The sequence below is a fragment of the Narcine bancroftii genome, chromosome 12 (assembly GCF_036971445.1).
Source record: "Narcine bancroftii isolate sNarBan1 chromosome 12, sNarBan1.hap1, whole genome shotgun sequence".
NCBI lineage: Eukaryota > Metazoa > Chordata > Chondrichthyes > Torpediniformes > Narcinidae > Narcine > Narcine bancroftii.
In genome coordinates, this window is record NC_091480.1 from 4,796,059 (window position 1) to 4,811,082 (window position 15,024).

The window sequence follows — 15,024 nt, forward strand, 5'->3', positions numbered from 1 at the left end:
GTCTCCCTATCCCTATTTACTTTTTGGACCCTCTAAATATCCCCCAGTCAGACCCCCACCCTCCCAGCAGCTCAGTGCCACCACCGCGGACATACAAGGAATACACATCTGTTTATTCTACGCTCAATAACTCCTGCCATCGGTCTTTGGGTGGGGGGGGTTGACACCATGAGTTACCGCATCAGATGACACCCACCCTAGTGATGTCACTGGTGGGGAGTGGGCGGTGCTGATTAATTAGGGAGCCAACAAGTGGCAGTGCAGGCTCTTTGAACATAAAATACCTGTTCTAGATTCCAGATTCCTTTATTGTCATGTAATAGAACACAACATGTAATATTACACAAAATTGCTGTCTGCCTGCTGTAAGGCAGACAATGAGTCGTCATTATTATGCCGCCGCCCCTTACATTACGAGAGAAGGAGAAGCAAAAGAGAGCCCCTTCAGAGTCACTGAGTGCCCGTGGAATCACCTCCAGTTCTCCCGCAGCCTCTGCAGCCACATAGTCTCCTGTTTGATAATCGGCCGCCCGAGCTCCAGATCCCAACCTCTGACACGCTCGGGAAACCTTCAGCACCCGAGACCCTTCAGAAGCCCTTCTTTCCCTCAGCTCCCTCTCGAATCCTGGCTTCAATACCTAGTTTCCATGAGCCTGTGCTTGACCCCCTCCCCACCTCCAACCACAGATCACCCGTAGCCTATGTTGGTCCTTCAGCCATTGAACCCCTTGCCGGACTTCTAGGGTCTTGCTCTGCGCTGGGTCATTCTTTCAAAGGGTGTAATCCTCATGGAAACGGCAATGCCTCAGGTTGTGAACAATGAGCCACTGTCCACATTCCCTGTGCTCACTCACCTGTGAGGGCTCCCTCATTAGATGCAGGCATGAGGACGTGTATCTGATCACCAAATGAGCAGGAGGGAGGGAGCTTCCTGGGAAAGGTCTTGGTCTGTATCCAGAGGCCTGGCTCGTGATCAAGGGACATCACTTTGACTTCCGCTAACAAGTTTTAAGTGGTCCCAGTACTGGTAGCCACAACATGATCAATTGTCTTAGAGTCCCCGGCCACTGCCCTTGGAGGGAAGCCCAATCTTTTGAATGGTCTACATATGATTCCAAACCCACTGCAATGTGGTGGGCTCTTCATCAGGAGATTCTGCCCCTCTGTTCAGGGCTGGGCACTAAACCCAGTGGCAGAGTGAGAGTCGGGGTGGGGGAGGGGGGGTTGTGGCCATCGGGATTACCAGATCAGTAGAGGCCAAAGGTGAGGGTATTGTGAAGCTGCCAAGCACTCTCCCTCCTCCACCAGTGTGTGGGTGCAGTCAGCAACCCCTCCGGCTCGACCACCAGTGTGCCTGAATGCCCAATTCTGCTTGGTGCTTCCTACTTCCTCTGTGAGCATGCTGGCAGTGAGTTGAGCTCCTTGGAGTTGGTGAGGGTGCAGTGGAGTCACTAACCCCATTGCCTAATGCCTGGCCCTACAATGAATCCCACTTGGAGACTCAAAACACATACCAGTGATGAGATTCAGGTCACGAGGGAGATAGAGGTCAAGGCAAGGAGCAGATGTGATGTTTCTGCCCTGGAATTGAATGAATCAAGACTCCGAGTTCTTTGCAAGCCTCCACAGCATTCATGGACTAAGCCCTCTCTGTTGGGAGCAGCATCCGTAGGAGTATTTACATTTAAATGTTTTTTTTTAATTTAAATTTAGACATACTGTCAGTAACAGATCCTTTCGGCCCACAAGCCCGTGCTGCCCAACTACACCCAACTGACCTACAGCCCAGGTACATTCGATCGATGGGAGGAAACCAGAGCCCCCAGGGAAAACCCACCTTACAGACAGCACAAGATTCAAACCCCTGTTCTGATTGTTGTAGTGGTTGCACTAACCACTACACTAATTGTGCGGACGTTTATGACATTGCTTTTAGTGAAGATGTGAGTGGGTTAAATACAGGCCAATCCCAGAGAGAGTCACTCTCCTCACTCCAAAGCAGTGGGGCCTATTATCTACACCTGAGAGGTAGTAACTCATCGGGGAGCCGAGAGATTTCTGCTCAGTCCTCGGCAATGCCACTTGTACAGACAGACTGCTGCTCCGGAGAAGGCACCCACTCTCCCACGGATTACTTAGTTTCAGGGACTGTGCTCCTTCTGATCCTCTTGTCCCAAATCTTCTCTCTACCCTTCCTCCCCAAACACCTCCCTCTGCCCCTCCAGCCCCAACTCCTCCTTCTGCCCCTCCTGCCTTGCCTGCTCCTCCTGCCTCTCTGCCTCGGCTGTCCCTCCTGCCCTGGCTGCTGCTCCTGGGTTAATTTGTCCTGTGTCAGGAAGGGAGGAGGAGCTCCCACAGCCTGCTGGAGCCAGCCTTATTCTGTGGCCTCAAGACCATGCTGGTGGAGCGGGGGAGGAATTCTTTTTGAATGTGTGCACTGTGTACTCGAGCAGGGTCAGCATAGCCGTTGTACACAGGCCATGCAGTGTTGTTCACTGAAGCTCAACGCACTGAGCTCACTGCAGCAGGGGGCCTTAACTAGTGACAGGCTAGCCCGACTCAAGACGGGCTCTTCCTGTGCTGCAGAACATGATCTTTCTGATCTTTATGTTGTTGTCCAAACACCCCTCACATGGGGTCTCTGCTCGCCAGAGTCGAGAAGCTTGAGAGGGGATCTCACAGACCAAGGGTGGTGGACAGATAAGATATTCCTGAGAGATGGGGAGTCAGGACCAAGTCTGACAGTTATAGGGGAAGGAGTAACACAGATGAGAAGTGTCCCATCCCAGACAGTGCTGGCCTGTTGAAACTCTTCACTGCAGGAAGCAGTCGATCGACTCAGTGAGGAGTATTTCCTTGCAGCTGAATCCAGGGTCAACAGGGACATGGGAAAGAATGTATATGATTAGTTATGATCATGTAGAATGGTGGAGTAAGGGCCGAATGCCTCCCAGCACCCCCCGACCCCCCGACACTCATGGTTTCCTCAGTGCTGATGGACCCTCACTGTTCTCTCCAGCTGCTCCTTGGTGCCGAACCTAGTTTCAGGGACAGTGGGGGACAGGGTTATGACCAGGGAGCACACCCCATCATTTGGAGCAGTGATCTGAGAGCAGCATCTGACATTCCCTCTGTTCTCAACCCACAGCAATGATTTGAACTAAAAGTGCAAATTAAAATTCCCCAGGACTCTACAAAATGCCTTTTATTGTTAATTATGTGATTTCTGGCACTGATCATTCATAACAGCCCCTAGGAAAGTCCATTGATGCCAAAGGCAGCTGGCCAACTGGTGACGCCATCCCTGCTGGGGTGAGGGTCTCTCCGAGCTGACAATGCAGAGCCGTCTCTGCAGGATCACCTCAGGCACTGGGTAGAGGCTCACTCCAACCCCATTCATACACCTTCCTTGTGGGAAGTGGAAAACAGGGTTTGGGGTGTGATGAGGGGGAGGGGCTCCTGGATTTGATGGACTCTGGGTTTGCCCTCTCTGCCACCACCTGGAGGTCCCACCAGCTGAGCCATGAGCTCTCTCTGGCTTTCCTCCTCAACTATGACCCAGCCCCTTGTCATTCCCACCCGATCAGTGTCCCACAAGATCTCTCAGTAACCCCTCTCCCCTCCTTTAATCTGCTCCGTGAATGAACGGTTGCTTCCCTGACAGATTTGTACATAAGACCAGCAGGTAGTGCAATATAGCAGTGCAGGGTGTAGGGAAAAGTACTAGCGAGAGGTCTGATAACTGCAGAAAAAAACTCTTGGAATCTGGAGTTTTGTGTTTCAGCTCATGGATCTTCCATCTGAAGATGGATTCCATGGTTGGCAGAGACGAGGTGGGCCAATGGCTTGTCTCAGTGCTGTATTCTGTGATAAAGGAGCAGTGGCAGTACAGAGAGACATCTCTGAATGCAGGACCCTGAGGTGTGGAAGGACATGTTCTGATTGCACTGAGGGTGGGAACTTGAGTGTACAGATGTGGAGGGAGATGATAATGGGCATCGGGGATGGATGGGGGGATGTGGGGGGGGGATGGGGGAATGGGTGGGGGCTGGGAACGGGTGGCTGAGGATGAAAAGTTATATTTTAGTAGGAGGAATGAGAGATTATCTCTCACCATTGACGAGGTGGCACAAGAGCAGGGAGGTGTGGGGTAGATGTACATGGTTCATTAGATGTGATGGGGAAGGCTAGAAATTTGTCTCAAAAGCCTTTGGGATCTTGGTCTTTATTGACAGTGACAGGGAAATCACGGTAAGCTTTGGTGAAACTCTGGTTTGGCCACAACTAGAGCATTGGGCACAGATATCAACAGGAGTGAAGGTTTGGCAGAGGGTGCAGAGAGATTTTCCCGAATTATTCCAAAGAGAAGAACTTTAGTTCTGTCAGAAATCTGGTGAAACTGGGGTGCCTCTCCTTGGAGCAGAGGAGGTCATGACAACTTGCCAGAGGGAGTAAAAATTCCAAAGGGACAGCCAACCGGCAGAGAGTATCATGGAGGAGTAAAGAGCTGGGGATGGGGGTACTGATGGCCAGACTGGTGGGTCTGCAGTGAAGCCAGATATAGCTGTTGAGTCAAAACCTCCAGTCAGGGAGAAGCCTCAAAATTGAGAAATGTTCCCCACAGCCATCAGGCTCTTGCATGAACCCCAAACACTGCTCTCATGCTGCCCTTACTTGGTGCTAATTGATATTCTGCCTCTGTAAATAGTGCTCTTTGAATATTAGAGATATCCTGCTGGACTGCTCGCTGAGAACTCCCCTCACTGTTCCAGGTCTAATGTGACCAACAGTCTGCATTGAAATGGGAGCTAGTGAAGGACAGCTGTGGGACTGGCCAAGAGCAGAACAGACTCAATGGGCCAAATGACCTCTTGAGCTGTGGCCTCTTGGTAACCCTTACCCCCCCAGCCCTGTTAGTTTTCCCACTTCTCCCCCACCCCCACTCACCCCTCCTGAACGTCACTGAGCACTGGGTAGGTTGGATCTGACCTCTGTGAAGGTGCCAGGAGCCCCTACTGCCCCCATCCTGGTGTCTTACCCCATATCTCCGCACTTTCCCCGATCTACCCTCCCCCACTTCAGACTGGAATGGGGCTCCTGCTTCAGGAGCTCGATCCTCAGGAGTTAGGGAGGAAGGTGTGGCTATGATTATGGTCCTGACCCTCTGGCCACATAGGAGGTGCTGGGATCTGAGCAGCACCCACCTGCCGGGAGAACCAGTGGCTCGAAAAGCAGTGGGAGAACAAGAGAATGGCAGACACTTCCGATGGGAATCCTTCAATGAGACAGAGGAGGCAGAGGGGAGATGGTGGGTCCAGCACAGGAGGCTGTCAGCCCATTGATGCTGTACCTCCTCTGCCAGTCCCACTATTGCCCCTTCATCAAGAGAACACTGGCTCCCCTCTGCACCCTCAGTGTCAAATGCCTGAAACATGAACCGTTTCCTTTCTGCCCATGTGGTTACTTGTTCTGACTTCCCCAGCAGATTATGTGGTGCTTTGGCCACACTCTCTCACTTTGCTGTGTTGAATCCATGCCTTTCTGTGTGGAGATGCTGACGTCAGCAGGAGTGTTTGTGTTAAACTCAGCAGAGGTTCTCTTCCCAGAGCCTGGTCCAGCACTGATCCCTCTGCTGCCTGTTTTCCCGTGCAGTGTGTCGGCTGGATCCCTGAGCCTGGGTCCCTGCCAGGTCCTTGTGTGACTGCCAGTGTGGGAAGGCTGCAGCCTCAGTATGTGAAGAAGTTGTGTGGGAACTGCTGGTTTGTGTGGAGAGGAGAGGGAGTGTGGGAGGGGCTGCCTCTCAATGAGAGGAGCGAGGGGCCCAACTCTGGGGAATCTGCACAGCTGAGAATTAGGATGGGTAAATCCACACTGCTATTAGATCTCCCCCCAGACTCCAACACTCCAGAGAAATCCACCCCAGTTTCTCCAACCTTTCCTTGTACTCTGGGTGGCACAGTAGGCATAGCTGTTTGCACAACATTATTACAGCACCTGTACCCAGGTCTGTAAGGAGTTCATATAAATTTCCCAGTGACCTGCGTGGGTTTCCCTCAGCTTCTCTGGTTTCCTCCCACGTTCCAAAAAACGTACAGGGTTTGCAGGTTAATTGGGTGTAATGGGTGTCATGATTTCATGGGCCGGAAGGACCTTCAACATCAATAATAAAACTCTAATCCAGGCAGCGTTCTGATGAACCTCCTGACCCCTCTATAAAGCCTCCTTTCCTGTATACTCTGAGGACCCTGGCTTGGTCCTGTACTCTGACGTTCTCTGCTCTCCCTTCCACCCCCCCCCCCCCCCCCCCCCCCCCACCAGCCAGCCAGCTAGCTCCCTGTTCCTACTGTCCTGGCCAGCCCAAGCCCTCCACCTAGTGGTAGTGAGAAGCAGTGCGGAGTGGGTGAATCTGCCTGTCTGTGAGCACTATATTTAGAATATCGTGTGTTACTGTGAGAACCACTCAATGACATCATCTATCTGCCTCTGGGAGGAAGGAGTTTTGTCGTGCTTCGCTGCACCAACGATGTGCTGTGCCTGTGGTTAGTTCATTCCTCCTCTATGATGAGGTTACTCAACCGTAACAGGGACACTCTCCAAGAAGCTGCATTTGTTTCTGCAGTAAAACTGCAGGAATTCACTGCCCAGTTTCCCAGAAATCTTGGTGCTCCAGTATCTGGCTTTATTGAAGCTGTTCCTCATGCTCCCATTAAATTCACAAAGCCCCAATTCCCCCACTGCCGTGAAACGCACTGGGGGCTCTGTGTCCCACGCTCCCGTTGAACTCATCCCATTTCCCGCGCTCCCTCAAACTCTGTGGTGTCCTGCTTCCTGTGCTGCTGAGCAACTTGCTAGGTTCACTGGAAATTTTATGATATTGTGGTCTGCACATAAGACTTTGGAACAAAATGAGGCCATTCAGCCATTGTCTGCTCCACATTCAAATCATCGCTGATATATTTTCTTCCCATTCTCCAGCCTTCTACCCACAACCTTTGACACTTTACTGATCAAGAACCTATCAACCTCTGCTTTAAATATACCCAGTAATGTGGCCTCCACAGCCACTTGTGGCTACGATTTCCAAAGATTCACCTCCCCCCCCCCCTCCCCCGCACCCCTGAAGAAATTTCTCTTCTCTGTTCTAAAGTGATGTCCTTTATTCTGAAGCTGAAGCTGTGCCCTGGTTCCAGGCTCTCCCTCCACTGAAAACCCTCTCCATCTCCACTTTATCCTTTCATATTTGGTAGATTTCAAGTTTCAGTGAAATGCCACCTCAGCCTTCTAAACTCCAGCGATACAGGCCCAGAGTTGTCAAATGCTCCTCATTCATTAACCCTCTCATCCCAGGATCATTCGCACAAGCCTCCTCCAGATCCTCTCCAACACCAAACCCTCCTTCCTTGGATTTGGAGATTAGATTTCTCACAATATTCCAAATGTGGTCTGACAAGTTCAAGATTATCGTACCAGTACAGTCTAGTTGTACCAATACTTCCTGATGACACAGTGTTCTCCAGTCTCAGGGCAGCACCCATTCAGACATAACACACAGACAGGCAAATGATACATATGAACAGTACATATATACAAACATTAAAATAAATAAATATTATTTATTAAATAAATAGTATGAGGGTTTGTATGAGTTGTTAATCAGTTGTTCAGCATTCTCAGTGCCCGTGGGAAGAACCTGTTTCTCAGCCTGGTGGTTCTGGCTCTGATCCTCCTGATTCCTCCGACATGATGCTCCACAGCAACTGTACCCCACTGTGATGTAGCCGGCCAGGATGCTCTCGATGGAGCTCCTGTGTTGTTCATCCTTCATAGTCGAAGGTGAACATGACTTCAAAATCAAATGGGAGATTGGTGGCTGTGGGACCAGAAGTGACTGGTGAGGCCAATCCGGGCCCTGAAGGGTCGCCCACATATGGGACACAAGTGGGTGGGTGCTGTCATGGCAGTGGATTCTGCTCGGGCCTTGCTCTTGTAGAAGAATGACATAACGGTGGCCGGTAGCCTTGACTGCTTCAGTCTTCCCAGGAAGTTCATTCACTGTTGCACTTTCCTGATCAGTGAAATGTTGTGTGATCAGGATAGGTGAGTAGTTAAGTGAACCCTGAGGAATTTGGTGCTCTCCATTACCAGGTTATTAATGTGGAGGGTGGTCCACGATCCACGTTGAGACTTACACCATTTCGCAACATTTTCCACTTCTCTGTAGTGTGAATCATTGTTGCTGATGTTGTGTCATCTGCAAACTTGATGACACTGTTGGACCTGAACTTGGTGATGCAGTCGTGTGTCAGCAGTGTGAACAGGAGCGGGCCGAGCACACAGCCCTGAGGTGTAACAGTGCTCAACATTCTGCTATCGACCCGGACAGACTGTGGTCCTTCCATTAGGAAGTAGGATCCAGTGAGTGGACAGTGTGTCGAGTACGTACAGTGAGAGGTCGGTGTGTAAAATATGTACAGCAAAGTGACGGTGTGTGGAGAACGTACAGTGAGGAAACGGTATGTGGAGTACGTACAGTGAGAGGTCAGTGTGTAGGATATGTACAGCAAGGGGACGGTGTGTGGAGTACTTAAAATGAGAGGTTGGTGGGTGGGATATGTACATTGAAAGGTCAATGTGTGGGATATGTGCAGTGGGGTTTGGTTTGTGGAGTACGTACAGCGAGAGGTCAGTGTGTGGGATATGTACAGGGAGGGGTTGGTATGTGGGGTACATAATGTGAGGGGTTGTTATCCGGAGTACACTGCTGGGCTGGGTTGGATGGAGAATTACTAGGTTCACAAGCAGAAGGGGTCAAGGGGACTGGGGTGCAGCGAGATGATGTGGACCAAGGGTTGGATTTCAAACAGACACCCCTACTGTAACCGTGACAGGGTAACGATGGTCCCCTTCAGTGTCTGTCTCAGTGTCACCCAGCCCTGATGTATTCTCTCCTCCCACCAGCTGCCTCATCCCTCTATACGATGCTGACTCTGGGCTGCTGATCCTGGCCGGGAAGGTGAGCTGTGACTGATCTCCACTCAGATGAATGTCCAAACCGATAACTGTGTTGGCGAGACACCAAGAGCAGACTCCACTGTTAGATACAGGTTCCTCTGCAGACCTAAGGACAAAACCTCTGTCTGCTGTCCAGTGCAGGACAGAGAGAGCACACGAAGAACAGTGGGACCCCCCCCCCCCCCCCCAATCCTGCTGGTCCCTGTCACACTCCCTGGGCCAATGTCAGACCCCCCCTCACTCTCCCAGGGCCAGGGTCAGACTCATCACACTCCAGGGCCAGGGTTAGACCCTTAATCAACATTTAATGATTATTAACCCACTATTAGCGAGGTGTTTGTGGATGTAGGAGCAGGTTCATCTCCACATTTCTCCATCTATCAGTATCTGAGTCTTCCCAATCCCGGATTCAGTGTCTGTGGTCTCGTTTGTTGGGTGGTGTTTGGGGAGTTCTGCATTCCCTCCACCAGTCTAGTGCTCTGTGAGCGGAGCCTTGGGAGCAGACCAGCTGAGGTGGGTGTTTCAAAGGGATCATTGTTGCCCTTGTTCATCGCGACTCTGGGCCCCCCCTGAGACTGAGCCTCAAACTGCAGTGGCTGCCTCAGAACATCTCCCCGGCCGTGACCAGGATGGGGAATCACATCACCGACCTCCCGGCCATGATCGGGATGGGGAGTCACATCACCGTCCCCTGGCCGTGACCAGGCAGGGCGTCACCGTTGACCCCCGGCCATAATGAGATGGGGAGTCACACCATTGTCCCCCTGGCTGTGACCAGGATAGGGAGTCACATCGCTATACCTCTGGCCGTGACTAGGATAGGGAGCCACATCAATGTCCCCCTGGCCATGTCTGGGATGGGGAGTCACACCATTGTCCTCTGGCCATGACCGCGATGGGGAGTCACACTGTTGTCCCCCAGCCACGACCAGGATAGGGAGTCACACCACTGTTCAGGGAGATGGGCCTCTGTCAGTGTGGAGCAGAGGGAGGAATAGTGTGTGTGACTGCGCACCTGTGTGTGCATGTATGTGCCTATGTCAAATGTGTGTGTGTGTGCCAGTACATGTGTCATTGTGTGTGTGCACTCCTGTGAGTTTGTAAGTGCATATGTGCATGCATTTATCTGTGTGTATGTATCTGCACATGTGCGTATTGCCTGAGGGGTGAGCATGCATGCATGCATATGTGTGTGCATGTGTCTGTGTGTACATGTCTGTATGTGTACTATGTCCGTGTGTATTTCCATGTGCACATGTGTGTGCCTGAACCTGTGTCAACCCAATCTGAATTTGACGATTGTCTCCCTGCAGGGTGACAACATTGTGCGATGTTTCGAAGTGTCTACTGCAGAGGCCACATTAACACAAGGTGAGTCAGGCTGTCAGCCCAGCACCACGGAGGGTATACTGGCTGGGTCCAGGGGATAACACGGGTCGGGAACCCAGCTCCACACCTTTACACAAGCCTTTTGTCTGAAGAGACCAGATGTTATATTTCAGGTTTGCTAACGATACTGATACTGTGCATGAGGCAGTGTGGAGAGGATTTGTGCGTGAGGCATTGTGGAGAGGATTCTGTGGTATATGAAGCAGCTGAGTGAGCAGGCAGCAGGGCAGAGTGGGAAATATGAACTCATCCATGGGTCTCAGAGTGGGAATGTGGGGGTGTTTGGGAAGTGCTGATGTCCTCAGCAGCCTGGTGTTTTTGTGTACATGCAGGTATTGTGAGTGATTAAAAAGGAAAATGAAATGTTGAGTATGTTACAAGAAGATTTGTTTACACGATTAAAGAAGTAACCACTGCATTTATGTAGGGCCTGCACTTGTACAGTTTTGGCCTCCTAATCTAAGAAAGGATGCACTTGCATAGAGGGAATGCAGTAAAGGGTAGACTGGACCTGTGTTCTCGAGGGTTTTGTACAGATGTTTCTGGATGTAAGGAGAGTGCTCCCTGGATGGGAGTCTGGACTCGGTGGACCAAGTCTCAGAAGGGCGGCACAGTTAGTTTAGCGGTTAGCACAACGATTGGGGTTTGTACGTTCTCCCCATGTCTGTGTGGGTGTCCTCCAGGGGTTCCGGTTTCCTCCCACCCTTCAAAACCTACCGGGGGCTGTAGGTTAATTGGGTGTAAATTGGGCGGCACAGGATCATGGGCCAGAAGGGCCTGTTACTGTGCTGTATGTCTAAATTTGTTTTTAAATTAAGGACCAGACATTGCAGAAACACAAACATCACAGGTGCTGGAATTGTGAGCAAGCCATGAGAAGTTGGAGGTGCTCAGCAGGTTGGGCAGCATCCATGGAGAGTGATGGACATTCAGCACCTTGGATTGCAACCTCTGTCTGGCCCACTGAGTTCCATCAGCTTCTCCTTGTTTGCTCATGGAGTAGACCTTGGAGGGCTGAAGAGAGGAGTCCTCACTCAGAGGCAGGGGAACCCTTGGCATCTCTAGTGGTTTCATTCAGGTCAGAGATGGGCAGGTTTCTGGAGATTTGGGAGACCAAGTGCAGTGGCTAGAAGTTCTCACGATGACGAGGATTCCCATACCTGGCCGAGACTCATTGGGATGGACTGATGGCAGCTGAAGTTTGTGTGTGGTGTTCATGGCGGGCTAGTGGCCTCCCTCTCTGCGTGGGACATCGATTGAGTCTTTCTCCACTCCCTGCAGTGAGCCAGTGCCTGACGGAGATGAAATTCAAAGGTGCGGCCACGGTGCCCAAACTAGCACTGGATGTGATGTCGTGTGAAGTGATTCGCCTGCTGCAGCTGACGGACAGTTCCATCGTGCCAATCAGTTACAGTGTGCCGCGCAAGGTATGCCAGGGTACCAAACCAAACTAGTGGCCACAGGCAGGGGCTGGACACACACCAGACTGTTAAAAACTCAATCATGGATGCTTGGCCAGTGCCATAGCCTTGATCCATGACCCATCCCATCTCACTCCCCTTCCCCTGAAACATTTTTATTTAGCTTCTTCCACTCTGTCACCTAGACATTTCCCACTGCCTGGGAAAGGCAGCCAGCACATTGAAGGACCCACCACATCCCAGACACTCCTCCCTCCTCTCATCAGACAGAAGGCTCAAGAGTGTTAAAGCACGCACCAACAGGCTTAAAAACAGTTTCTTCCCTAGAGCCACCAGGCTCCTGAATGAACCCCACGACAGTGCTCTCACGCTGCCCTTACTTGGTTCTAATTGATCTTCCTTTTCATTCTTCCTTTCTTCAGCAATGAAGGTATTGCAGAGGAGATTCACCAGGTTGATTCCAGAGGATGTTGGCCTGTGAGGAGAGATTGAGACTGTACTTAATCGAATTTAGAATAATGAGGGGATCTTATAAAAATGTACAATATTATGAACAGCGTAGATAAGATAGAGGTAGGTAAGTTATTTCCCATTGGTGAAGGAGACCAGAACTAGGGGACATAGCCTCAAGATCCAGGGGAGTAGATTTAGGACGGAGATGAGGAGGAACTGCTTTTCCCAGCGGGTGGTGAATCTGTGGAATTTGCTGCCCATTGAAGCAGTGGAGGCGACCTCAGTAAATACATTTAAGACAAGGCTGGATAGATTTTTACATAGTAGGGGAATTAATGGATTGGGGAAAAGGCAGGTAGGTGGAGATGAGCCAATCATCAGATCTGCCATGATCACATTGAATGGGGGAGCAGGCTTGATGGGCCGGATGGCCAACTCTTGCTCCTATTTCTAATGTTCTTATAGAATCCTACAAACTGTAAATTGTACTCTTTACCCAGTGGTATGAGTGTTAGTGCTAACCTGTTGGTCTCTTACTGTACCAGGTTTAATGTGGTGAGTAAACTTTAGGTTTGAGGTATTTTTAAGTTGAAGTTGAAGTGAAGCATGGACCTCTGACAGGTACAAGTCAGCCAACTTACTCCCTGTCACACCCACAGTGACTCTGGACAGTGTTGAGATTAACTGTCCCATCATCAAACAGACAGAGCCAATCACTCTCAATGTCCTCAAACCTCAAAAAAAATCTCAGCAACCAGACTGCTCCCCAGCCCCCACCCTCACCCATCACCTGCTCTGCCAGTATATCCCCACAATCAGTGCTTATTGCATTACTAAAACCTTGGGCACCCCCACACTCACTCACCTTGTCAACCAACACCTCCTTTGTATATGGACTGCCAGGCAGTGTAACTCATTATTTTGTACCTGTCATCAGTCTCTCCAGGAATTCCATGCTGATTTATTCCCAGATACTCTGGGTAAAATCCCGTCAATGTCTGCGCTGGACTGGTTCAGTGGATCTGACAAACAGGTCAGTAATGTGTACACACTGCAGCATGTCAGATAGGTCCTCTCGCTGACCACTGACTTTGGTGACCTCCGACCTCGGTCACTTCTGCTCTGGGTCACTCCCACTCCGGGTCATTACCACTGTGTCGCTCCCACTGAGTCTGCCACTGGGTCACTCCTGCTCTGCCATTCCCCCCAGGCTCCATGCCCTCCCATTGACTGTCCCTGAGCTCACCATCTCTGCCGGACGTGTTCCCAACCATGACTCCTGATCACTTCATGTAGGTACCGAGAGTTTGTGTGGAATGGGGCAAACACAGCCCACAGCGCTTCACCTCCTGCGTGCTGCCCTCCCCACTGCAGACGGCAACTCCACCAAGACAGCCAGCGTGCCCGGGAGAGAAGGAAATGGAGCAAACATCCTGGCAAGCAGATAACCCGGTAAGAAGTGTTCCAATCAACAGGAACAATTCCCAGCATTCTTCAAGATGGAGCAGGAAAAAGCCATGCAGCATTTTGGGACATCAGGAGGGCCATGGTTAAGGGAAATGGTCAGTCTTTTCTCCAGGGTAAGGTCTACAACTAGAGGGCTCACATTTCAGGCAAAAGGGGAATGATTTGCGTGGGAGCAAAGAGACAACTTCTTCACACAGTGGCTGGTGGGTGTGTGGGGCACACGGCCGGAAGAAAGGGGAGGCATTTCAAAGATGTTTAGACAGGTACAAGGATGGGAGAAGTTTCGAACGGAGAACACTATAGCACAGTCTAGGCCCTTCTAAGAGTCTTATATTCCAATAAAAAAAATACTAAACCCTCTCTCCCTTTCTGTAACCCCCTATTTTTCTTTCAACCATGTGTCTGTGTAAAATAAATGCCCCTAATGTTTTAGCCACCACCACCATCCCTGGCAAAGGACTTCCAAACAACACCCACAACTGTAAAAAAAACTTACCCTTTTTTTTAAGCACAAAATAACATTTAATTCTCACCCAAAAAAAGCAATCTGAACAAGAATAAGCTAAATCCAAAACTCTAAATTCTACTCGGTTTTCCCAAAATTCCAAACTTTTTTTTTCCACCCGTGACATCAATTTGGCTCCGAAAGAGTTTCGGATAACTGAGGATTTCTAAGATAGCAGCCTACCATCAAGAGAATGCAGTAAAATCCTTGGTATCAGGAATTCAAGCAACTGGAAAACCACAAGCAACTGGCAAAGAAAAAAAATCAAGGAAATAAATCAAAATTTGAATGAATAAGAATAAATTGAAAAATAAAGTTTAAAGTTGTCCATGTTCTCCAAAGCAACGCGCACCCTCTTGGTGAAGATGGGAGGAATGTTCTGCCAGCAGAGCACCCCACCTGCAGCAAACAAAAAAACAACTTACCTTTGATGTCTCCCTTAAACTTCCCTCCCTTCACTTTGTACTCATGTCCTCGGGTGTTTGCTAATCCTGCCTTGGGTAAAAGGCATTGGCTGTCAGTGTGCACCCTATCTATGCTTAGAGGGATGTGGGCCAGGTGGGACCAGTTCAGGAAGGAACTTGGTTGGCATGGAAAGTTGGGCTGAATGGGATTCTTCTCTGCAGCAGGACTTTGTGTTACATCTTAAGATAATGTGCATTGAAATTGGTGGCCACGGGTGGTGAAGGAAGATGTTTTAAGGTAAAAGTCTTTGAGAGAAAGTCCAGAGGTTGGAGCCCTGGCTGTTGGAGGCTCGGCCTTCCAGTGGGAAGGGGG

The 15,024-nt window shown here is 50.3% G+C and overlaps 2 protein-coding genes across 2 annotated transcripts in view; one reads left to right on the forward strand and one right to left on the reverse strand.

Moving 5' to 3' along the window:
- Positions 1-15,024, forward strand: part of LOC138747224 (coronin-7-like) — a 97,619-nt gene that overhangs the window by 60,593 nt on the left and 22,002 nt on the right. The window contains exons 10-14 of the mRNA XM_069906256.1: positions 8,959-9,013; positions 10,326-10,383; positions 11,683-11,828; positions 13,213-13,308; positions 13,572-13,727. Coding sequence (XP_069762357.1) covers positions 8,959-9,013; positions 10,326-10,383; positions 11,683-11,828; positions 13,213-13,308; positions 13,572-13,727 — 511 coding nt within the window. The remainder of the gene's footprint in view (positions 1-8,958; positions 9,014-10,325; positions 10,384-11,682; positions 11,829-13,212; positions 13,309-13,571; positions 13,728-15,024) is intronic.
- LOC138747225 (vasorin-like) overlaps positions 1-15,024 on the reverse strand; it is a 97,138-nt gene that overhangs the window by 49,429 nt on the left and 32,685 nt on the right. Inside the window, exon 2 of the mRNA XM_069906258.1 lies at positions 12,203-12,297. The gene's annotated coding sequence lies outside the window, so the exon portion shown is untranslated. The remainder of the gene's footprint in view (positions 1-12,202; positions 12,298-15,024) is intronic.